This window comes from Monodelphis domestica, chromosome 2 (genome assembly GCF_027887165.1).
Source record: "Monodelphis domestica isolate mMonDom1 chromosome 2, mMonDom1.pri, whole genome shotgun sequence".
NCBI lineage: Eukaryota > Metazoa > Chordata > Mammalia > Didelphimorphia > Didelphidae > Monodelphis > Monodelphis domestica.
Window position 1 is genome coordinate 479,756,436 of NC_077228.1, and position 24,214 is coordinate 479,780,649.

General features: G+C 44.1%; 1 protein-coding gene across 2 annotated transcripts in view; it reads left to right on the forward strand.

Annotated features, from left to right (window-relative positions):
• Positions 1–24,214, forward strand: part of KCNC4 (potassium voltage-gated channel subfamily C member 4) — a 61,676-nt gene that overhangs the window by 11,239 nt on the left and 26,223 nt on the right. For both annotated transcript variants that reach the window (XM_007485106.2, XM_007485107.3), the window contains exons 2-3: positions 11,128–12,064; positions 18,470–18,667. In XM_007485106.2, coding sequence (XP_007485168.2) covers positions 11,128–12,064; positions 18,470–18,667 — 1,135 coding nt within the window. The remainder of the gene's footprint in view (positions 1–11,127; positions 12,065–18,469; positions 18,668–24,214) is intronic.

Here is a 24,214-nt window from a genome sequence, read left to right on the forward strand (position 1 = left end):
AGACAGGATTCAGATCTGAAAGGGAATCTTAGAGATAATCACCCCATTCCCTCTGGGATCCTCTGAGTTTTCAATTGAGTCTGATAAGCATCTATTAAAAACATCTAGCATATGAAAGGCATGGAACTGACTGTAAAGATAAATGAGAATCAACACCTGCCCTCAAGAAGCCTACATACTTACAATATGGAAGATTAGACAAGGGCACAGTAATTAAGAGCCTAAGAGAGGTTTGGATAGAGTGCTCTGGTGGAAACCTCTCTCTCTCTCTCTCTCTCTCTCTCTCTCTCTCTCTCTCTCTCTCTCTCTCTCTCTCTCTCTCTCTCTCTCTCTCTTTTTCTGCCTCTCTCTATCTCTCTTTCTCTATCTCCTCTCTCTTTCTCTCTTTCTTTTTCTCTCCCCTCTCATTCTCTCTCTCTTCTGTCCTCTCTCTCTCCTTCTCTTTCTGTCTTTCTGCCTCTCTCTGTCTCTGTCTCTCTTTCTTTATCTCTTCTCTCTTTCTCTCCCCTCTCATTCTCTCTCTCTTCTGTCCTCTCTCTCCTTCTCCTTCTGTCTTTCTGCCTCTCTCTGTATCTGTCTCTCTTTCTTTATCTCTTCTCTCTTTCTCTATCTCCTCTCTCTTTCTCTCCCCTCTCATTCTCTCTCTCTTCTCTCTCTTTCTGCCTCTCTCTGTCTTGGTCTCTATCTCCTCTCTCTTTCTCTCTTTTTTTCTGTCTCTCTTTGTCTCTGTCTCTCTCTCTCTTTCTGCCTCTCTCTGTCTCTGTCTCTCTTTCTCTATCTCCTCTCTCTTTCTTTTTCTCTCCCCTCTAATTCTCTCTCTCTTTTCTCTTCTGTCCTCTCTCTCTCTCCTTCTCTCTCTCTCTGCCTCTCTCTGTCTCTGTCTCTCTTTCTTTATCTCCTCTCTCTTTCTCTATCTCCTCTCTCTTTCTTTTTCTCTCCCCTCTCATTCTCTCTCTCTCCTCTCTCTCTTCTGTCCTCTCTCCTTCTCTCTCTTTCTCCATCTCTCTGTCTCTGTCTCTATTTCTCTATCTCCTCTCTCTTTCTCTCCCCACTCATTCTCTCTTCTGTCCTCTCTCCTCTCTTTCTCATGCGCTCGAGAGCGTGTGCACACACACACACAAACATACACACAAACATGCACAAACACACATGCCCCTTCAGCACCTCCCCACCTCACCTTTCAAAGCCTTTCTGGGAATGGAAGAAAGGTCTTCATCTCTTCCAGCCCTATTGCAGGTCTTCAAGATCAGAAAAGGTCAGTTCAACTTTCCTAACACCCCTCCAGTCTGACTTTCCTAATTCTCATCCATGCCTTTAAGGGCAAATCAGGGGAACTGAAAGAGACCTACTTATTTGTGCCTGGAAGCATCTGTCTAAGCACCTTGTCTCATGAGCTGGGAAACAGAGAAAAGAGGGAAGGAGGAGCGCATCACTCCATGCAAAGGACAGCACCAGGCTGGTCTTAACTGAAGGGCAGGCAGAGATAAAGGGTTTTGATCTTTAAATCAACACTGCTTCCCAGAAGTCTCAGAAGTGTTGCTTCCCAGGATGCTGGGGCTGCTTCTGGGGGAGAATGAAGGTCCAGCCCAAAACAGCCCTTAGGCTGTGAAATCAGTATAATCCCCAATACTGCATGTAAAGCTAAGTACAAAATCATTCAGTTGTTTTAAAGAATAAAAATACCCAGCTCTCCTTGCATGAGAAAGAGTTCATTCACAGGCACACCAGGGCACACTGGAGACTGGGCTGTGGCTATGAGCTGAGGGCTTTTGGAAGCCCCAGCTCTGGGATTCTGAGGGTGCTTGTCTCTGGTGGGCATGTTTTCCCAAAATCCTGAAGGGTTTTCTGCACAGGTTGTGATGTCCAGTGGGGGGTTAGTACAGTTCGGAGTTAGAAGACCTGAATGTGAGTCCCAAGTTCACTATCTTTTCTTTGTTCCCTTGGACAAGTCACTTCATCTTTTTAAACCCCACTATGCTTTCCTTCTCTCTAATTGAATTCAACAAACATTGAAGCAGCTCCAATGGTAGGGGCAACTTGACTTGGCAAATAGAGGGGAAACTTGACTTGGAGTCAGGAAGACTTCTGTTCAAATCCTGCCTGTCCACATGTCAGTTGTGTACATACAGGTTAAAGAGAACAGTACTCCTCCTCCTCCTCCTCTTCCTCTTGCTACTACCACCACTACTACTACTAGCTAATATTTATATAGTGCTTTAAAGTTCATCAAGCAAGTCACTTGTTATCCTATTTGGTTTTCACAAAAAAACCTGCAAGGCAGCTGGGTAGCTCATCGGATTGAGAGCCAGGCCTAGAGATGGGAGGTCCTAGGTTCAAATCTGATCTCAGATACTTCCCAGATTGTATGACCCTGGGCAAGTCACTTAACCCCCATTGCCTAGCCCTTACCACTCTTCTGCCTTGGAACCAATGCACAGTATTGATTCCAAGATGGGAGGTAAAGGTTTAAAAAAAAAACCTGGGAAGTAGGTTTATTGTCATCATCATCATTATCATGGACAGCTAGGTAATGCAATAGATAGAATCCTTCAAGGACCTGGAGTGAGGAAGACCCAAGTTCATATCCAGCACTAGACACTAGCTATGTGACCTTAGCAAGTCACTCAACCCCATTTGCCTCAGTTTCCTCATTGTAAAATTATATGGAGAATGAAATGGTAAATCACTCCAGGATTTCTGCCAAGAAAACCTCAAATGGGGTCACAAAGAACTGGACACAAAGGCTGCTAAGTGTCTCAGTGGATAGAGCACCAGGCCTGAAGGCCAGAGAACCAGGGTTCAAATGTGGCCTCAAATGCTTCCTAGCTGTGTAACCTAGGGTAAGTCACTTAATCCCTTTTGTTTAGCCCTTGCCGTTTTGTTTTAGAGTTGTTACTAAGACAGAAATCAAGGGTTAAAAAAAGAGTTGGACACCACTGAACAACCACAAAAGGTGCTTATTATCACCATTTTACAGAAGAGAAAGCTGAGGCTAAAATGAAGAGGGTTCAGATTTCTGTAGTGATGAAATCATGGGTTCAAACTACTATCTACTCACAAAAATGTTGGGATTAAGAACACAAAAATAATCATGAAACCATACCTGTCCTCAAGGAATTTACCTCCACCAGAGAATGCTTTATAGTGCCATAAAAGAAAGTGAGGAAAAATGACCCCTGTCTATTTCACGGAGTTGAGATGAGGAGCAGACAAAATAATGTATGTGAAGGCACCTTAAACAATCTACAATGTTATGTGCGTGATGATAGTCTTAATGATAAATTATCTTTCCAAGGTGCTTTTCCTCACAGGAACCCCACAAGGTAGGGCTCTGAAGAACTCTCTGCATCCCCAATCCCTGGCAGAGCTGGGGTCTCCATCTTCCAGCCTTCCTGACTCTGGGTCCATTATACCCAGTAGGGAAGATGATCGTTGCTTAGAAACTGCTGAGGGTACTTAGGTCAAGGAGGAGAGCAATGGATGATGATCCTGGGGGGAGAGGAAGTGGCCGATGAGAGAAAAAATCCCATTCCAGGTACTATTGGGGATGGAATAGATTCTTTGACCTCCAGGGATAGAAGCTGGAGAAATTTCTTTCCAGGAGGTCCCTAAGATAGAAGAATGGTTTTATAGAAGAAAGAAAAAAGAAAGAAAGAAAGAAAGAAAGAAAGAAAGAAAGAAAGAAAGAAAGAAAGAAAGAAAGAAAGAAAGAAAGAAAGAAAGAAAGAAAGGAAGGAAGGAAGGAAGGAAGGAAGGAAGGAAGGAAGGAAGGAAGGAAGGAAGGAAGGAAGGAAGGAAGAAAGAAAGAAAGAAAGAAAGAAAGAAAGAAAGAAAGAAAGAAAGAAAGAAAGAAAGAAAGAAAGAAAGAAAGGAAGGAAGGAAGGAAGGAAGGAAGGAAGGAAGGAAGGAAGAAAGGAAGAAAGGAAGAAAGAAAGAAAGAAAGAAAGAAAGAAAGAAAGAAAGAAAGAAAGAAAGAAAGAAAGAAAGAAAGAAAGAAAGAAAGAAAGAAAGAAAGAAAGAAAGAAAGAAAGAAAGAAAGAAAGAAAGAAAGAAAGAAAGAAAGAAAGAAAGAAAACAACCTGTGGGTGTGGAACAAGGAACCTGAATTCTTTGCCTTAACTGCCTGCATGACCCTAGACAAGTCATCTAACCTCTAGGTGCCTCAGTTATTTCAGCTATAAGGGAAACAGAAAGATAACTAGTCTATTTCACAAAGACCCTTAGAAGAAATAATTCAATGAAAAAATGCTTTAGGGGGAAAAAGCATAAGGTTGTATACAAGTGTTAATACAAATGCAAAGAATAACTTCATCATATAGAAAAAATAGTTATCAAGACCCCTCCATGTAAGCTCCTGATGTGTTGGCTTTGCAAATTCCTTTTGATAATGATCCACCTCTGATGAAAAACAGAGAGGGTTTGTCTTTGGTCCTTTAAGGAAACTAAGGTCTGAGAAATCGCAAGCCAGCCCTCTCATTTTTTATTAAAATTTTTAGTTTAATTAATTAATTTAGAATATTTTTCCATGGTTCCATGATTCATGTTTTCCCTCCCCCTCCTCCCACTCTCCTCCTGTAGCTGACGAGCAATTCCACTGGGTTTTAGACCTATTTCCATATTATTTGCACTAGGGAGTGCATATTAGAGTCTATATCCCCATCGACCCATGTGATCAAGCAGCTGTTTTTCTTCGGTATTTCTGCTCCCACAGTTCTTCCTCTGAATGTGGTTAAGTGTTCTTTCTCATAAGCCCCTCTGAGTTGTTCAGGATCACTGCATTGCCACTAATGGAGAAGTCCATTACATTCGATTGTACCACAATGTATCAGTCTCTGTGTACAATGTTCTCCTGGTTCTGCTCCTCTCACTCTGCATCACTTCCTGGAGGTCGTTCCAGTCTCCATGGAATTCCTCCACTTTATTATTCCTTTTAGCACAATAGTATTCATCACCAACATATACCACAATTTGTTTAGCCATTCCCCAATTGAAGGGCATCCCCTCATTTTCCAGTTTTTTGCCACCACAAAGAACACGGCAATGAATACAGCCCTCTCACTTCCTTCTTCCTTGCTTTATGATGAACTCAGCCTCTTGGCTACTCTATTTGACCCTGTTTTTTTTTTCCAAATTACAAATTAACTTAAAGCTTTTGCTCCCAGATTGGCCAACTTCCTCACTCAGGCAACAAAATCACCCCATCACTTGTTTGTCTCTGTAGCCATGCAGCACCCTGGAATAGAGGCTTAGCCTCTACTCAGCCTTCTCCAAGAGCCCAGCTGTAGAGTTGTTGTTTTTTTAAAACTCCTTAATTTCTGTCTTAGTAGCAATTCTAAGACAGAGGGGTAGAAAGGGCTAGGCACATGGGGTTAAGTAACTTATCCAGAATCACACAGATAGGAAGTACCTGAGACCAGATTTGAATCAAGGACCTCCTGATTCCAGGTCTAGAGCTATATGCACTGAGCCACCTAGCTGCCTCATATAGAATTTTCAGCCCATTTTTCCAGTGAGCAAAATGAGGTTCAAGTGGAGGAAAACAACTTGAGCCTCCTATGGAGCAGAGCCAGGCAACTAATGCCAACTGTAGGTAGAGAAGAAGCCTGGTCTTCTGACCCTCTTGGTAGCAAGCTCCCCCATCAACCTTAATCTGTTAGGTGCCTTCATGTTCCCAACAAAACCTGCCCTCAGGAAAGAATCACTAGGGCATTATACATAAAAGACTGAACAGGCTTAGTAAAATTCCCCCTCCCAGGGACAAGGTGGGGTGGTGAAAGAAATGCTTACCTCCAAAGCTAGAGGAACAGAGTACAAATGTCAACTCTGCTTCTTGACTGATGAGCCCTAACCTTTCTGGGGTTTAGTTTCCTTGATGTCAAACAAAGGGGGTTGGATTAACTGATCTCTGAAGTCCCTTTCCATTTCTAAATACAGGATCCCATCCAATCAATAATCATATATTAAGTGCTTACTATGTGCTGGGCATTGGGCTCAGTGTCTAGGGCCCCAAAACTAGCCAAAGACAACCCCTGCCTTCAGGGAGTTTACAATCTATGAAAATCTGCATTATTTTATTTCTTTAAGCCCTTACCTTTCATCTTAGAATCAATATCATGTATTGGTTCCAAGGCAGAAGAGTGAAAAGGGTTAGGCAATGGGGGTTAAGTGACTTGCCCAGGGTCCCACAGCTAATAAATATTCAGATTTGAAATCAGAACCTCCTATCTCTAGGCTGGACTCTCCATCCACTGAGCCACCTATCTTTCCCCAAATATTTTTATTTCAGCAAAGGAATTGGTCTTAAGAAAAATGTGTGGTTCTCTTAATAGTGAAACTTCAGTTATCAGTGAGTAGGACAACAAAGGATTTCTGGTAGCAGGATGCCCGAAACCCCTAAAGCTGCACCACTTGGCAACTGGCCATCTTCACTTCTAAGGCCTTGGAGACAGTGCCTTTCCTTATCTTATCCCTACACCTGTCTTCTGGGGGTGAGTGAATGCCTCATTCTCAGGAGGTACAGTCCCCTGCACAAATGCTCCTGGATTTCTACCTTCCTTTTGATAGCATCATTATGTGATGAACTTAAGGTATTCCTGAGGTTCCAGGAGACACAGCTCTGTGCCCTGTTCCTTCCCTGACTCCAAACTGCTCCCCTGCTCCCCTTCTGCCTTTAGACTCAATCATATATTATAAGCATTGGTTGTGCCAGATCACAGTCCTAAGCACAGGAGATACAAAGAAAATGCAAAAACAGCTCCAGCTGCCAAGGAGTTTACATTCTAATGGGTGAGAGATAACCTAAAGGGATTGTCAAAAAGGAGATGGAAGGGAGTTCTAAAAGTGATGACACTAGGCATAGAATAGAAGTGGCCTTCAGGCTGACAATGGAAGGAAGCTAGGGACTTGAAGAGAGGAAGGGAAGGAAGGAGAGCATTTCAGGCATGAGCCAAAACAAAAGAACCAAGACCAAAGCAGAGTCAGGAGATGGAGTATCCTGGTTGAGAAACAGCAGTTAGGTCAATGTAAATGTGGAGGAGATGGAATATAAGAAGAGTGGAAAGGCTGAAAAAGGTTTTTAAATGAAAAAAAAAAGACTTGGTATTTGATCCTATTGATAATAGGGAGCCATTAGTTTATTGAGCAAGAGAGTGACATGATTAGTTCCATGCTTCAGGAAAACCGCTGGCAACTGAGCAGATATTAAAGTAGAGAGAGAAGTGATAAGAGCCCGAGCAAGGGTGCTGGCTTTGTGAGTAGAGAAGGAGTGGAGTGTGCAAGATGTAGAAAAAGAAATTCTAAAATTTGACAAGTGATTAGATATGTAGGGTGAGTCAGAGCTATGGAAGGTGACACCAAGATTCTGAACCTGAGTGACTGGAAGGTTGGCAGTGCCCCTGACAGTAATAGGAAAGTTCAGGAGAGGGGAGGGTTTGGGGATAAAGATAATCAGTCTTGTTTTAGAAAAATATTTGTCCCACAGGCGCCAGTCTGGCTTCTCTACGGGGCAGGGGGAGAAATCCTTGCCCAGTATGAGAACTTATGCCAGGGGTGTAGGTTGTGATACTGGAATCCTTGTGGTATCTCACTTGCCTCTCACTCCAGCCCAAGTCAAGAGTCCCCAAGGATCTAGTCTAGGGGTAGGAGGCTGCAGCAAATGACCTTCATGATTTCTTGTAGTCTAAGGCACCTTTCATTTCACAGTGTCAACAGTCTGGGATTCTTCTCCTCTCTGATCATAGACCTCATTCTCTTTCACCATTTCAAAAGGTGCCCCCAACCCCAAGCTCCTCCATCATTCTCCTGGGAGTCAGTAGGATGAATATGTGATTTGAACTCAAAAGACTTGGATTTGGATGGTTGCCGGTATGACTCTGGGCCAGTCAATTCCCCTTTCTGGACCTCAGAGTCCTCATCTATAAGATGATGGCATTTGGACTGGATAGACTTGAAGGTCCCTCAACTAGGAATACTACATAATCTCAATTTGGGTCTTAACTTTGCTACTTCAAATCACCTTTGTGATTGGTAGCAAGTCAATTGATTTAGCACATGCTTGGCTCATAGTAGGCACTTAAATGTTTACTGGATTGAATTGAACTGAATTCTTCAAAAGTTTCATTTTCTCATCTGTAAACTGAGGACAGAAAGACAAGATGGCAAAATGGAGAAAGCCAAGCACAGAATCAGGAAGATGTTGCTTCAGATTCCATATCTGGTATTGGCTTGTTGAATGAGTGATCCTGGGCAAGTCACTTAAGCACTTGGTTCTCTCTGCCCCTCCTCCAATTCTCTAAAACCAATAAAGGAAACTTGGGTTTCAGAGCAATTGCTTATCTTCATTGGTGGAGGAAATTTCCTCACTAAAAGTCCCTTCCACCAATTAAACCACAAGTTTAGACCCCTAAAATGGCAATAATAATAGCTGCCCTACCTAGCCCACAGGATTTGTGGTTAAGATAAAATTAAATAACTCATGTAAAGTGCTTTGTAAACTATCTAATGTTATAGAAAAGTCAATTATTATTACTATGGAGTCTCTGAATGAAGATGGCATCCCCCCATTCATTCACCTTCTTCCCTCTTCAGTCCTAGAGGAGGAAGTCTGGGCATGGGCAGGTGGAAGTAGAAAGGATTGTTTTAGGGGTAGGGATAGAAGAGGGAAGAAGCTGTCTGGCCTCCAGTAGCTGGGATCCTGATGGGTGGCGGATGGCAGCCGCATGAATAAGAGAGAAAGGTTCCATAATTGGTGTTATTACACAGGCATTTCATCTCCATTCATAATGATTGGACACTTAAACCTAGTAGTTACTCAGCAGAACCCTGCTGTCATCCTTCTAGCAGCTGCAAGGGTCTGTCGCTGTCACTGAGCAGAGCTTTTGGGATGCTCCTCTCTCTTGACTCCACTTTCATGAGCTGAACTTCCCAGGGAAGTATGGGGCAAGAGTAACCAAATTGCCCCCTCTCATCTGTCCCCTTCCCTGCCCGCTCCCCTTTAGCAAAAGATAATTGCCTTCAGTAGCTTCCTCTAATTCTTCACAGTGGGTTCAGGTCATCATATGGCTTGAGAAGATGGGGGAAGAGAGACAGAGGAGAGTGGGATCACAGCTTGGGTTGGGTGTAGAAAACAGGCTTTTTAGACAGGAAGAGACTGAATGGGTATTGGCTTCATCCACCCACTTTGGAGCAGATTCCTTAAGCATTATGGGGACCTTATCCCCTTATAGGAGGCAGGTAGATGGCTCAGTGGACTGGGCCCAGAGTCAGAAAGACCTGAGTTCAAACCCAATCTCAGATGCTTACTAGCTGGACAAGTCACTTACCCTCTGTTTATCTTCATTTCTTGGAGAAGGAAATGACAACAAACCACTCTAGTTTCCTTGCCAAGAAAGCTTCATGGACAGTAAAGGACCACAGGGTCAAGAAAAGTCAGACCTCAGTGAACAACCACAAATAAATATCCCTTATAGTACTGTAAGTTACTTGAGAATAGGGACTCTTTCTTAATTAAACTTTGTCTTTCCTCCAGCACCCAGGACAGCAGTTCTGTATACAGAAAGTGTTTAATGTTGTATTTTTCCATTTGATTCTACAGGTGCTCAGTAAGCTCATGTACAAGATACTGTGCTTTGGACAGTACAGAAACCGTCTTGCCCTCAAAGAGTTTACAGTCTAACGAGGTTGAAATATGTATACAAAGATAAATAGAATGCTGGTGAGGATGTGGAGAGGGACAAGAGATATATCAGACAAAATGCCTTGGGAGTATTTGAGGAAGGGTAGAGCACTACTAAGAGTGTGTGGTGTGGTAATTAGGTAACACAGTGGATAAAGCTTCAGGACTGGAGTTGGGAGGACCTGGACTCAAATCTGACTTCAGATACTTCTTAACTGTGTGATCCTGGGCAAGTCACTTAACTCCATTACCTAGTCCTTACCCCTCTTCTGTCTTAGAACGGATTTTAAGGCAGAAAATAAGGTTTTATTTTTTAAAAAAAGAAGAGAAGACACAGAGATAGATCCAGCCACTGCTAGGATCAGTTGCTGTCACTGAGCAGAGCTTTTGGGGTGCCCCTTTCCCCTTGACTCCATTTTCATGAGCTGAACTTTCCAGGGAACTTTGGGGCAAGAGTTACCAAACTGACAGAGACAGAGAGGTAGAGGAGGGGGGAGGGGGGAATCAGGGAAGATTTACTGAAGATATTGGTAGCTAAGCCTGTAAGCATGATAAGGCTTCTGAAAGGTAGAAATAAGGAAAGAGTACCAGCTTAATAAATGAATGGCCATTGATCAACTAATGGTATATCCAAATCAGGAAACAGCCAGTAAAATCCTATTTGGCAGAGCACGAAGAGGGTAATGTGAAATAAGAGTGGGAATGTAGCTTGGAGTAGAATGTAAACTCCCCGAGGATAAGGACTATTTCCATTTTGTCTTTGTACCTCTAGTGTCCCATACAGATTGGATTTAAAAATTTTTTTATTTTAAACCTTTACCTTCCATCTTAGAATTGATACTAAGTATTGGTTCTAAGGCAGAATAGAGAATGGTAAGGGCCTGGCAATCCGGGTTAAGTGACTTGCCCAGGGTGACACAGCAAGGGAGTGTCTGAGGTCATATTTGAACCCAGGACCTTTCATTTCCAACTCTGACCCCACAAATTGGATTAAAATAAAATGCTTGCCTTCTGTCTCAGAATTAATACGTGGTATTGATTTTAAGGCAGAAAAATGAGTAAGGGTTAGGTAATTGGGTTTAAGTGGCTTGCCCAGGATCACACAGCTAGAAAGTGTCTGAGGCCAGATTTGAACCCAGGCTTTTTTTTTTTAAATTTTAATATCTGATGAGATCTCTTGAGATGAGCATTTTGTATCCTGACTCCGTCACTCATCCTGGAAGCCTCCTTCTACCCCTCTATCAGGCTACATGTTGCCCTGACCATGGCTATCCTGTCCAGGGAAATACCTTTCTCCCTTCTGCCCTAACCCTACCAGAACCAGCCAAAGTGATATAACCTGGTATCCTCCACTTGTCCTTTCTCCCTTCTGCCCTAACCCTACCAGAACCAGCCAAAGTGATATAACCTGGTATCCTCCACTCCCTCCCCTTGTCTTCTTCCCTGCCCTGCAGGTTGTGGCTTTTGCTTCTCTCTTTTTTATCCTTGTCTCCATCACCACATTCTGCTTGGAGACGCATGAGGCCTTCAACATTGACCGCAATGTGACGGAGATCCACCGAGTGGGGAACATCACCAGTGTGCGCTTCCGGAGGGAGGTGGAGACAGAGCCCATCCTGACCTACATTGAGGGTGTCTGCGTCCTTTGGTTCACCTTGGAGTTCCTGGTGCGGATCATCTGCTGCCCAGACACACTGGACTTTGTCAAGAACCTGCTGAACATTATAGACTTTGTGGCCATCCTTCCTTTCTATCTGGAGGTGGGACTGAGTGGACTCTCTTCCAAAGCAGCCCGGGACGTGCTGGGCTTCTTGCGTGTGGTCCGCTTTGTCCGAATTCTCCGCATTTTCAAGCTCACCCGCCATTTTGTTGGCCTTCGGGTTTTAGGTCACACTCTCCGAGCCAGCACCAATGAATTCCTGTTGTTAATCATCTTCCTGGCTCTGGGTGTCCTCATCTTTGCCACCATGATCTACTACGCCGAGAGGATCGGGGCCAAGCCATCGGACCCAAGAGGCAACGACCACACTGACTTCAAGAACATCCCCATTGGCTTCTGGTGGGCTGTGGTCACTATGACAACACTGGGTTATGGAGACATGTACCCCAGGACGTGGTCAGGGATGTTAGTGGGGGCACTGTGTGCATTGGCTGGGGTACTCACCATCGCCATGCCTGTCCCCGTCATCGTCAACAACTTTGGCATGTACTACTCCCTTGCCATGGCCAAGCAGAAGCTCCCCAAGAAGAGGAAGAAACATGTGCCCCGACCCCCCCAGCTTGAGTCACCAGCCTATTGCAAGTCAGAGGAGACATCACCCCGAGATAGCATCTTCAGTGACTCTAGTCCCCCAGTGGGGGAAGAAGGCATGTTGGAGAGGAAACGGGCAGGTGAGGTTTATATGAGGGATGCTGGTGGGATGATGTTAAGGCCTTCTGATGAGTCTTCTGCCTAAGGACTTGGGCTCCAGGCCTTTTTAAATTACTATTTTTTAATGTCTGATGGGTTTATTGGAGCAATATAAACCTTGCTTGTTTGGTTTTAAGGCTGACTAATCACAGATCCATTCTCTATCCCAACTCTATGTTACAGTATCTGTCTTCAAGAAGCTTATAGCTTAATGTTGTTTGTCCTAACCACAGATTTTAAGGGGATTGAGAGAATGGCTTTGGCTCTACTCCCTCTGGGGTTGTTGATTCTCAATGCTGCATTTACCAAACTATGAGAACCATTTTTCTGGAAGGGAATGTATTGGCACCAGATTGTCCTGTGTCATATGGCTGCCTGCCACACTGGAGGACTTGGAGTGAGTTCCCCAGGGTTCCCTGCAGGTATTCCTCCACTAGGCAATTCAATCCTTATTTAGTTTTTTATTTAATTTATTTATTCAATTTCTTATTTATCAAGACTTATTTAGTGCCTACCACTGTCAGTCAGTCATCAAGAATTTAATTACTTATGAGTACTTACTCCTACAACAATGACCAATATGGAAGTGTGTTTTGCAGGAAAATTAAAAAAAATTGTTTTAAAGGATTTAAGTACTAAGTACTCATATGTCAGGCACTGTGCTAAGTATTAGAGATACAAAGAAAGGGGGGATAAAGGAGCTCACATTCTGTACATAACTAAGTATAGAGAAGATAAACATGAAGATAATCTGAAATAACACACTATTTGGAGTACCTAGGTGGCTCAGGGAACAGAGCACCAGGCCTGGAGATGGGGGGTTCTGGGTTCAAATATGGCCTTGGATATTTCCTAGCTGTGTGTACCTTAGCAAGTCATTTAACCCCCATTGCCTAGCTCTTACTGCCCACTCTTCTGCCTTGGAACTTATACGGAATATTGATTGTATAACAGAAGGTAAGGGTTTAAAAAAAGAATGCACTGTTCAAAAACTGGAGACATAAAGAAAAACAATGCCTGTCTTCAAAGAGCTTATATTCTGATGGAGGAGACATGAATATAGACAAGAAGGAATAATGTATAATAAAAAGGACATAAAAGCAGCTTGCCCAGTGAGTGACCTGGGACATGGACTCTCAGATCTAGAAGGGCTCTCCAAAACCTTCTAGACCAACCCTCATGTTTTTATAGTTAAAGAATCTGAGCCCAGGTTTCCTAAATCAATGGATTTTTCCCCTATATCACTCTAGCCTAGACTCTGGCAGGATTTTAAATCCTGCCTGAGTCACTTATTGTCACTGGGATTCATTCCTTTCATCTGCAAAATATCTGTGTCCTCTACCTCCCAGACAGTCATGAGGACATAGTGAAATAATATAAATGAAGGCGATTTGAAAAGTTAAAACCATTTTACAGAGTAGATTAGTCTGAGAGAGGCAGCATGATGTAGTGAATAGATTGCCAGATTTGATGTCAGGATGATCTGGGTTTGAATCTTCCTTCAGACACATGTTCGCTGTGGACAAATCAATTCAGCTTTCTGAGACTTAATTTTTACATCTTTAAAATGAGGATAACAATATTATCATGAGATTTAAATGAAATGATGTATATTCAGGACTTTATAAATCCCAAAAGATTATTTAAACATCAGCTATTATTTAGTTCTTAAGGGGAAAACACTGATCTTATAAGGTGTATCAGCAAAAGAAATACTTCTTTCCAGATTATTTCCTGGGACATCACAAAACCTAATCAATAATGGTAAAGGTAGCTCTTGCTGCCTTCCACTCACTATGTTTAACCAAGGGGTCCTAAGGCCAAACTTGGCCTCTTGGATTTGAAATGGATGGAGAAAAATGAAAGGAAAATCAGGTTCATGTAATAGCAAGCTGAGATTTCAATGAGATAGTCAACTGATGAGAATACTTAAGAAGGTGAAGAAAGACGAGTGGAACCGGGATCGTGTGTCCTGGGAAGAGAAGGCTGAACTAGATTTCGTGTTCTTCAAAAATAGAAAAAGCTGTTCTAAGGACAGTGATAAGTTGGTTTCTGCCTCTGTTTAATATTTTTTTAAACTCTTACCTTCTATCTTGGAGTCAATACTGTGTATTGGCTCCAAGGCAGAAGAGTGGTACAGGCTAGGCAATGGGGGTCAAGTGACTTGCCTAGGGTCACACATCTGGGAAGTATCTGAGGCCAGATTTGAACCCAGGACCTCCCATCTCTAGGCCTGGCTCTCAATCCACTGAGCTACCCAGCTTCCCCCTCTGTATAAGATTAAAAGAGAAAACAACTTGTTACACAGTCTTTTCAAGGTTGATTAACAAGTTAAGTATTTGACCATTTGGCCGTTAGGAAGCATTGGAGAGTATTTCTAAAGGAGCTTCTAAAATATATGTTTCTAGTTTGATGATGGTGGGGGGACTGGCTGGTGGGTTAACCATGACTCCACTCCTGGGGGTGATAATGGTTCTGGCCTAAGAGGGAAAGGCCTCCAAGTCTAGGAACTAAGACTGTGGCTGCAGGGTTTTTGCCTGTGGTACATTCTGGAAGCTGAGCTGCCAAGGTAATTTTAAAAATCCTTACCTCTGTATAATTGAAACTAAATGTCTGTTCCAAGGCAGAAAAGCATTTGGGGTTGTGACCTGTCCAGGGTCTCACAGATAAGAAGTGTCTGAAGTCAAATTTGAACCCAGGTCCTCCCATCTCCAGGTCTGGCTCTCAATCCACTGAGCCACCAGCTGCCCCTGCCTGAGGAAATCTAATCAACAGACTTCTACTAAGTACCTACTATTAACCAGGAACTGTATAAGCCCTGGATATACAAACACAGTGAATAAAATAATCCCTAACTACAAGGACTTTTGAGTTTGTAAATGGATCTTATGGCTCTGTCTCTTCCCTGAAAGCAGGACAATATTCCCAAGGCTTCCCTCCCCAGTTCTTCATCAAATTCTCTAAGCTTCCTCCCCCACTTCCTTACTTTCCATTCCTGGTTCTTATCCCCCTACCCCAAGATGTTGGAGCACTTTAATCTGTTTTCAGGATTGTCAAGGGATCCTAGAAAATTTTAAAGTCCCTGAGGCTAGTCTCCCATCATTGTGTGTGTGGCACTGCAGCCACACTCTTACCATGACCCCAGTTGTCTGGCAGCTTCAGAAGGCACTCATGCCATCTATCATCCTTCCTTATGAGTGCCACCAATCTTATATTTTAGGATTTACATATAGAGGAGGCTGAGGCCCAGAGAGACAGAGTAACTTGTCCAAGGTCATGCAGGTGATAAAATGACAGATGATGTTAGAATGAGGTTTGTTTGCTGTTATAAGGTCAAATAGTCTCCCTCTCCTCCTCCATGTAGAAAAGCCAGATCTCTAAGTTGTTTTCCAGTTCTGATATTTTATCACAATGATTTTGGCCTCATTCAGTCTAGGCAGAGTGTGGTATAATGGAAAGTCACCCTAGGTTCCAATCTTAACTTGTTCCTCCTGTGCTTTGTGAGGTTGGGCAATCACACATTTCCGGATTTGGATTTCCTTGTCTGTAACATGAAGAGAGATTACAGGAGCTATCCAAGGTCCTACCTAAGTTGCTAAGCTGTTAAAACAATACTGTCTGGAGCTGGTGGACAAGAGAGGGGAAGAATCCTGATCCTAGAGTCCAAAAAGAACTGGAAGGAAGGAATCAAGCATTTCTTAGTCACCTATCCCATGTCAGGCATGGTGTGAAGCCTTGTGCTGGGTGCTAAGGATACAGACCAAAATGAAAGTCTCTGCCCTCAAGGAGATTATAGTCTACATATATATCTAATTACATTAAAAACATATAAGATAAATTCAATATAAATTTAACAGGGAGGTAATAGCAGCTCTTAAGAATAAGAATAATAATTCCTTCCATTGTTAAAGAAGTTTACCTTTTTCAAAGTACTTTTATATCTACTATCTCATATAAACCCTTCAAATATTATTTCAATAACCCCAAGAAGTAAGTACTATTACTATTATCATCCTCATTTTTCAGTTGAGGAAATTGAGGCTAAAGTTGACTGAGTTGCCCAGAGTCCCATAGTTAAAGTCTGGGGACAGGATTTGAACTCAGGTCTTTTTGACTCCAAGTCCAATGTTCTATCTCCTGGAGTACCTAACTGGAGGTCTTGACTGAAGCTATCCTGAAGGTTCTAAGTTGGTCAGGATTTTGACTGCCATATTCCTAAGAAAGCTAGTAAGGCCAGTACTTAGACAGCTAGTTTGTGGCTTGTGGCTGGCAGGGAACCAGGAAGCCCAGAATTTGGCATTGTCTGGGAAGGGTGAAGTCTGAGACTCCATTCAGTCTATCTAATGGACTATAACAGGGAAGCCCCATAGTGAAGAGTATTGGAACTGCCTTGGAACGCTCTGGTGTCCAGTCTACATTCAATTAGTCCTCTTTAGTCAGGGAACCTGAGACACAGAAGGGATCTAGATGTTTAACCCTAGGCTACTTCTCAGTGCTCATAGTGCCCCCAAGTCCTCTGTCAGAGGGGTTTGCTCATGAAGACAAACTCACTTTAAGACTTGATCTGGAGCAAGCATGACTTATTAGCCTTAAGAAGCCCCTCACTTGAGAGAATGTGTTCTGCTTAACTGTGAATATTTATTATAAGAGTTTTCTTTTTCTTTTCTTTTTGTGTTTAATTGGGGTGTGGTAGAAGTGGGAGGCAGAGAAAATAAGTGCCTGTTAATTGAAAAAAATAAGAAAATGAAATGTAAAGAATCTAAAAAAGAAACCTCATACCATTAACAACTAAAAAGAAATATTTCCTTTTTTACAGTGCTGTGAAGCAAAAGCTTCCCTGATCTTTCTTATTAATCAACCAATCATTCAACAAACATTTATTAGAGCTTGTATGTGCAGCGCCCGGTGTACAGTAGACACCTTATCAACGTACGACAAGGAAGATAATGATAACTACCTCACAATGCTGCTGTGAGGATAAATAAAATGACATATGTAAAGTATTTTGTAAATCCAAAGTGCTATATAAATTCTAGCTATCGTTAGCTATAAAAAATTAAATACATATTGACTGATTGGTTGGCAGATTGAAGGCACTGCACTGGGTGCTAAAGATACAAAGACAGACATGAAATAGCCCTTATCTTCAAGGAGTTTCCTTCCTTCCTTCCATTCTCTCTCTCTCTCTCTCTCTCTCTCTCTCTCTCTCTCTCTCTCTCTCTCTCTCTCTTCTTCCACCTTTTCTTCCTTTTTCTTTTTCTCTTTCTTTCTTGCTTTTTTCTTCCTTTCTTCCTTTCTTCCTTTCTTTCTTTCTTCCTTCCTTCCTTCCTTCCTTCCTTCCTTCCTTCCTTTCTTTCTTTCTTTCTTTCTTTCTTTCTTTCTTTCTTTCTTTCTTTCTTTCTTTCTTGCTTGCTTGCTTGCTTGCTTGCTTGCTTTCCTCTCCCTTTTTCTTTTTCTCTTTCTTTCTCTCTCTTTCTTTTTCTTTCTTTCTCTTTTCTCTTTTATGAATAATAATGATGATTATCCCCTAAGTAGATGAAAAGGCTTAACTTTCCAAAGTACTTTCCTATCTGGTATCTCATTTTGAGACTGAAAGGTAGGCAACCCTGACCTTATGCTAAGGCCTTACCAGAAGGTCAAGGAGAGATAAGCTGGAGCTAAAGGTCCAAGGAAAAGTAGCAGATCATTTGCAGAGGCCCACCTGGAAGCAAATGGCTCTTGGGAAACTCTCAAAAATTGCATGGAACATTCTTAAGTCACGAAGTGAATTTCTTTAGTTCATCTGTGCCATTATTTCTCATCCATGGAAGGTAATTGAAAATGGAGAATCACTAACTTAAGCATAAAACCTAGCATCAGCATTGGATTGAGGGGTCTGGAAAGAAGGTCAAGCCCTCTATTCTTGGGTGTATGATGAAAGTGACATAGGATCATAGATTTAGAGAAAGCAAGGAACTCCAAAGTCATCAATCCTCATTCTGCAGATAAGGAAACCAAAGTCTAGAGACAATGAGTGAGCTGCCAAGATCATAGAAGTAGTAAATATTTTAATCAGGATTCAAACTCATGTCTTCCTCATTCCAAAACTGTCTATCTACTTACACTATGCTATCTCTAAGGTGATTTTTCTCTCCAGAATGGAAGAGCTTCTAGGGGTAGGCAAGAAGGGATGTGGTGTCATAAAGAGAGCTCCTTACCCAGAGCTAACAGGCCTTGCCCCTTTGATCTTCATTGAGAGATAAAGGGACAGGGGAGATAAGGTGCCAGGAAAGGGAACAAGCTCCCATGAAGAGGAATCTACTAGGCAGCTGAATCCAGAACTCCCTGATAGGTACAGAGCTTTTAATTTATACTGGCATCTCTCCTTTTCTCCCTGCCCTTAACAGATTCCAAGCAAAATGGAGATGCAAATGTGGTGCTGTCAGATGAGGAAGGGGCCTGCCTTACCCAGCCCCTGGCCTCAGCCCCAGAGGAGCGAAGGGCCATGCGCCGTTCCAGCACCAGGGACAAGAACAAGAAAGCAGCCACCTGTTTTCTGCTCAGCCCTGGAGACTATGCCTGTGCTGATGGCAGTGTCCGAAAAGGTAAGTAAGGCCCCACTGTCCAATGGAGTGGGAAGGAGGGCATCTAGGGATAGGGGTTCCAGAGTCTGGGGTGAGGGGGTCCAAGGATGGGGCCCTTTCCACCCTCTCCTCTATATAATAGCCCCATCTCAGAGGCCAAATCACACCTTTGAATTAGGTTCAGGCCTGTCTGTCCCCAGCCCTTCTGTTTGTGTTATTCCTGCCCCTTTCTCCTCTACCTCCTTATATTGACCACCAGCTCTTGTGTGTACCCCACACTTAGCCTATTCATTCATACCATCTTTCCTCTTCTTCCAGGGATTTGTCTCCTTTCCTTAAAACCCAGTTTAAGGGCTTTTTTTCATGCTCCATCTTCCACTTCTTAACCTTCCAAGCTTATTGTTGGCTCTGGCTGTTTGATAATTCCTAGTACCCACAGTTTAAGTCCTTTTTCCACCCTATCCCCATAGGCAGCACCCTGAATTCTTCCCCCCCTCTGTCTCTCTCCCTCTCCATCTCCCACCCCCTCTCTGTCTGTCTCTTTTTCTGTCTTTGTCCCTGTCTTTGTTTCTGTCTCTATCTCTCTCTATTTCTCTCTGTCTCTCTCTCTCTCTCTCCCTCTCTGACTCTCTCTGTCTTTCCCTCTCTCTCCTCTCCCTCTCTCTTCTCTTCTCTTCTCTTCTCTTCTCTTCTCTTCTCTTCTCTTCTCTTCTCTTCTCTTCTCTTCTCTTCTCTTCTCTTCTCTTCTCTTCTCTCATCTCTCTCTTTGTCTCTGTGTGTGTGTCTCTCTGTCTCTCTCTGTCTCTTTGTATCTGTGTCTGTGTCTGTCTCTTTCTCTGTCTCTGTCTCTCTCTGTCTCTCTGGCTCTCTGTTTGTCTCTCTCTGTATCTGTCTGTCTGTCTGTCTGTCTGTTTTTCTCTCTCTCTCTCCTTCTCTCTTTCTCTCTTCTCTTTCTCTCTCTCCCTAATGAATTATATCTCTGATATCACCACCAGGGCCTTCCTTCTCCCCTGTTCCTGAGCTCTGGGCCTTTCCTTTCAGAGGGGGCCCCATCAGTTTCTAGTCCATTTTGGGTGCTCTTGGCTAGGTTGGTCTGGGCCTGAGATGCTTTGGGAGCTCAGCCTGCCAGGGTTTTCCAGGCCATTTTCTTCTAGGTAGCTCCCACCAGAAGCAGAGCCCACAGCTGTTCCAAAGGCAGGGCTGCTTGATTTACTTGGATAAGGGAAGGATAAAAAAGAAGTAGCTCCCTAGAATTGGGACTCTAGAGCTCATGTCCCATTTCTGGACAAGAATCAGATCTTGGACTCAGGCTAACCCAGAACGTCAATTTCCCCATAGTTTGGAATAGTCACACAGAGAGGATTTTAGCCACTGAGGAGGCCTTCCTTAGCATGACTATGTCTGCAGGGCTAGGCCAGGCTAGCTCATACCTTGCCTGCCAGAGCAGAGCACTGACTCTGGAGAGGACCTGGATTTGAATCTCACCTCTGACACTTGCCACCCAGGAGACCTTGGGCTAGGTTGGTTCTGAGATATCATCATTGTTATCATTACCATCTCCCTGGGATTCCCTAGGTCACCTTGGGACATGAGCTCAACTCTGGGCCTCTAGTGATTCAGACAGCCAAATTAGGAGAACTAAGGAATAATAGTTGTTATCCATCTAAAAGCTACCTCTGTTAATGACATTTTTAAAAAACACCTTACCTTCTATCTTAGAACCAATACTGTGTATTGTTTCGAAAGTAGAAGAGCAGTAAGAGCTAGGCAATGGGGGTAAATGACCTGCCCAGGGTCACACAGCTGGGAAGTATCCCAGGTCATATTTGAACCCAGGACCTCCTGTCTCTAGGACTGGCTCTCTATCCAATGAGCAACCCAGCTGCCTGTGTCAAAGACATTTGAAAATACAATTGTTTATATATCTTGACTGAATCCCCACTTTAAACATTTTCTATTAATGTTAAAGTTGGGTCTCAGTTTCTGACCACAAGCCTAGGGACAATTGACCTCCCACTTGCACCCCTCTTTCCTCCACTCCTGGTTCTGCCTGGTCATCCTGGCTGGGCTTGACTGCCATGTTTATCTTCCATCCTCTCCCCTTGCTCCAGGGTCCCCAGAGGCTCTACCCTGTAATATGGTGTAATCCAGTGGAAAGAGGTTAGAATTTCTAGTTAAAGATTCTAGGATCTGAATTCTGGTTTTGCCTCTTGCCTGTTTGCCTCCTGAAGCACATCAGTTCATTTTGATTCTCATCTTCCTCACATGTAAAATGAGGGGACTGGATGGTGACCTTGAAGGCCCTTCCCTAAATCCTAGGATTCTCTCCATGTGCGTTGCTCTCACTCTCATCTTCCAAGCTGGAGTATTTTTTATGTCTCCCTGCAGCGTATCCTTCCCTGGGCTTTCCCTCTTTCTCTTTGCCAGTCTAGCTCTTCCCTCCAGCCTGTATCCCACATTCTCTATGCCTCTGACCCCCAGCACATCTGTCCTACTTTTATGACATAGCTCAGCCCTGAATCTTTCTCCCTGGGACCTTGCTAGTGAGTAAGACTGCTCCAGTCCCTCCATTGAACCCAGCCCTCTGCCTTCTTTTCCTGCCCCAGCCAGGGGCCCCAGAGTCCCCAGTTCCTGATTCTTCCCCATTCAGTCCCAGTACTCTTCCTTAGCCTGTCTCCAACTCTTTCCCTCCCAGAACTCTTCCATTGGCTCTGCCCAGGTACCTACCACCTCCTTCTCCCACTCTGCCTTCCAGGAATTAAATTTCCATGTATAAGAATGTTTTATTAGCATTCAACTAACTGCCCCCTTCCCCCAAGTAATATTGTTTCTCCCAGTCACCTTTTCATGGAACAAGTTAACAATGGGAGGGTGTTATAGGCCTGCAATTTGAAACTCTTAGGTCTATTCAGAGAGGAAATCCTGAGGTTGAATTAATAATAAGGAGACCTTGGATGAGGAGGGGGAGTATTTTAGCCTTATTTGATCCCTCTGCTCTTCTTCCTTGGGCAACATCCTACTGAGACAGGGACAGCCTGGCCTCCATGTAATGAAGGGCTCCCAGTTGGTCCCCAAGTCAGACATTCATTTTTGGTACCCAAATGAATTGCTGTGTTATCCTAGGGGAATCACTTGCTGTTTCTTTGCCTCAATGATTATTTCCATGAGACAGAGACCAAGAACAGTGATCTGCAACATAATGAAAGTAGCGAGGCCAAAATGGGACTAGTCTTAGAATCCTGGGGTTGAGTTTTCTCCACTGGGGATAGCACAGAGCTCTTGATGGTGGAGGATGGTTTCTTACAGGAAGTTGTTGCTGAGCACCCACTCTGCTTCTGGTGTGGGGTTGGGGGCTGGAGAGGAATCCGATGGCTGACCCTTGCACTAAGGGAAGGAAGAGTCCTGGAGGGTTCTGGCCACATGAAGCAAGTCATCCTGGTTTCAATTCAATGGTTAAATATTGTCTTAAAAGATGACTTCTTGGCCGCCATCATAGTCAGTTGCCCTAGCCTTATCCTATTGCCTTTGTTCTGCCCTGATATTTAGGGGCTTTGCCCTTGTGTGAAATGAGTACACCCCCAAATAAGGTCTTCTGCTCTTCTTTCCCAGATATAGCATTCATCCCAGGGTCTAGGTTTAAGGACAGAGAACAGATCTGGATTTAAATCCTAGCCTTGGATACTTACCACTTTTGTGATAATAGGCAAGTCATTTAGCTCCCATGGATCTTTGTATTCTGATCCATGAAATGAGGGAGGTAGACTAGATGGCCTCCAAAGTCCCTCCCAACCATAGATCTCTGATCCCATGACCTTATTCCTTTCCACAAGGAGAGAACGCAGCCCCAAACTTCAGGGAGCATGGGAGACAGTGAGTGCCATGGTGCAGATGAGTCTGTGTACGTGGATGTGCTCACATGTGTGTGTGAGTGACATCAGCAGCCATGGGTCTTCCATGGACCTGTTTTGATAGTGTATGAGGAAGGGTTTCAGGGACAGCGAGCCTTTCGAGATTTCATCGGTGGATGGGGAGGTGGTTTGGACAAAGAGGACAAAAGCTGGAGGAGGAGTGGCATCTGTCTCCGGGGGCGTCCACATGTTGGCATGTAGTAAGAGCAAATGCTCTGTGTGTATGTTTGCGGAGAAGGGAAAACCTGCCTCCTGCTGCCAACACAGCCTGTGCCTTAGGGAGAAGAGCCCTCTGGGGTACCCATTGGGCCCAGCCACTCTGTTTGTGAGATGCCTCTACACAGCTCCTTGGTAACAAATACGTTGCTCAGCCAATTAGAGTGACCTTCATGAGGGAACAGGTGGGTTGCTGGGAAACAGGCTCTGCTAAGCAAGCATGGCAATTAGCATTCTCGAACCCCCAACGCTCGGCAACTTTCCCTGAACCTAGTACCTGAGCCCAGTATGGAAACAGCAGCGTGGGGAGCCTCAGCTGTGGGGCTTGGCCCTTTGGGCAAAGCAAGCTGACTTGACAAGAGCCCCTCAGCAGAGATGCCCCTTGGTGCTCCCTCAGCCAGCTGCACCCCGCTATTAGAGGAGGAGAAGGGAGGTCAGGGGAGGGCTGTCTAGGAATGAGGATATGACCGAGGTGGGCTAGAGGAAGCAGCTGCAGGCTAAGTTTTCTGGATGAGAAAGACAGATCTATTTACCCCATGCTTCTCCTTAGGAGGGGAAGATTTTGTTCTCAGGTGTGAGATGAGAGCTGGTCAAGTAGAGGACCTTTGACTCTGGGGACCCTTTTCAGTGCCCTTTGGTGAAAATACTGCAGTGTCTAAGTGGTTAGTGCAGCCTCTCTCTCACCATGCGTCTGCCTTTTCTTCACCAAGGCTGTGAAAAGTCCAGGAGTCTAAACAACATAGCCGGAGCAGCAGGAACAAGTCTGGGGCTCTCTCCACTCACATCGCGCTACAGCTCACCCTATCCTCCAAGAAAGCTCCTGCTCTCCCACCCCTTCCATTCTCTAACCGGCCCGCCACATGGACATGCTGCTCCTTAACCAAGCCGTCTCCAGCGCCACGGTGCATCAAGGCTGGTCCAGCTCACTCTCATTCTCTCCTCACCCTCTGCCTCTCTTTCCCATGCCTGCCCCTCCCCATGACTCATGCTGCCCATAGCGATGCTTCCCTACCCCCTACACTCTCCCTGCCCAGTCCACCTGCTCAGGCACAAATGCTCGCAGACTGTGGCCCATTTGGGTCTCCTTACTCCAACAGCATTCAACGCTTCAAGGTTCCCAGCTCTGGAGTAATGGACCAAAAGCAGAGAACTCTAGTTTGCTGCTCCTCTCAGATTCTAGATACATCCATAGAGGATAAAGGATAAGAGTCTTCCAGTCCCTGGACCCCTACTCTTCATTATGGATGGCACTCTGGAGTGTGGACCCAGGTGGTGCCCACACACATAACCTAGAACCTGCTGACCTATATCGGGGCCTTAGCACCTTTCTTACCTTAGACATTTATTTTTTTAAGTGCAACCAAAAAAAAAAATTCCATTTCCATGCTGCCTTTAGCCAGTAATGAAACAGTCTGTGCCAGGATGTCTTTGTCTTTCTCCCTAC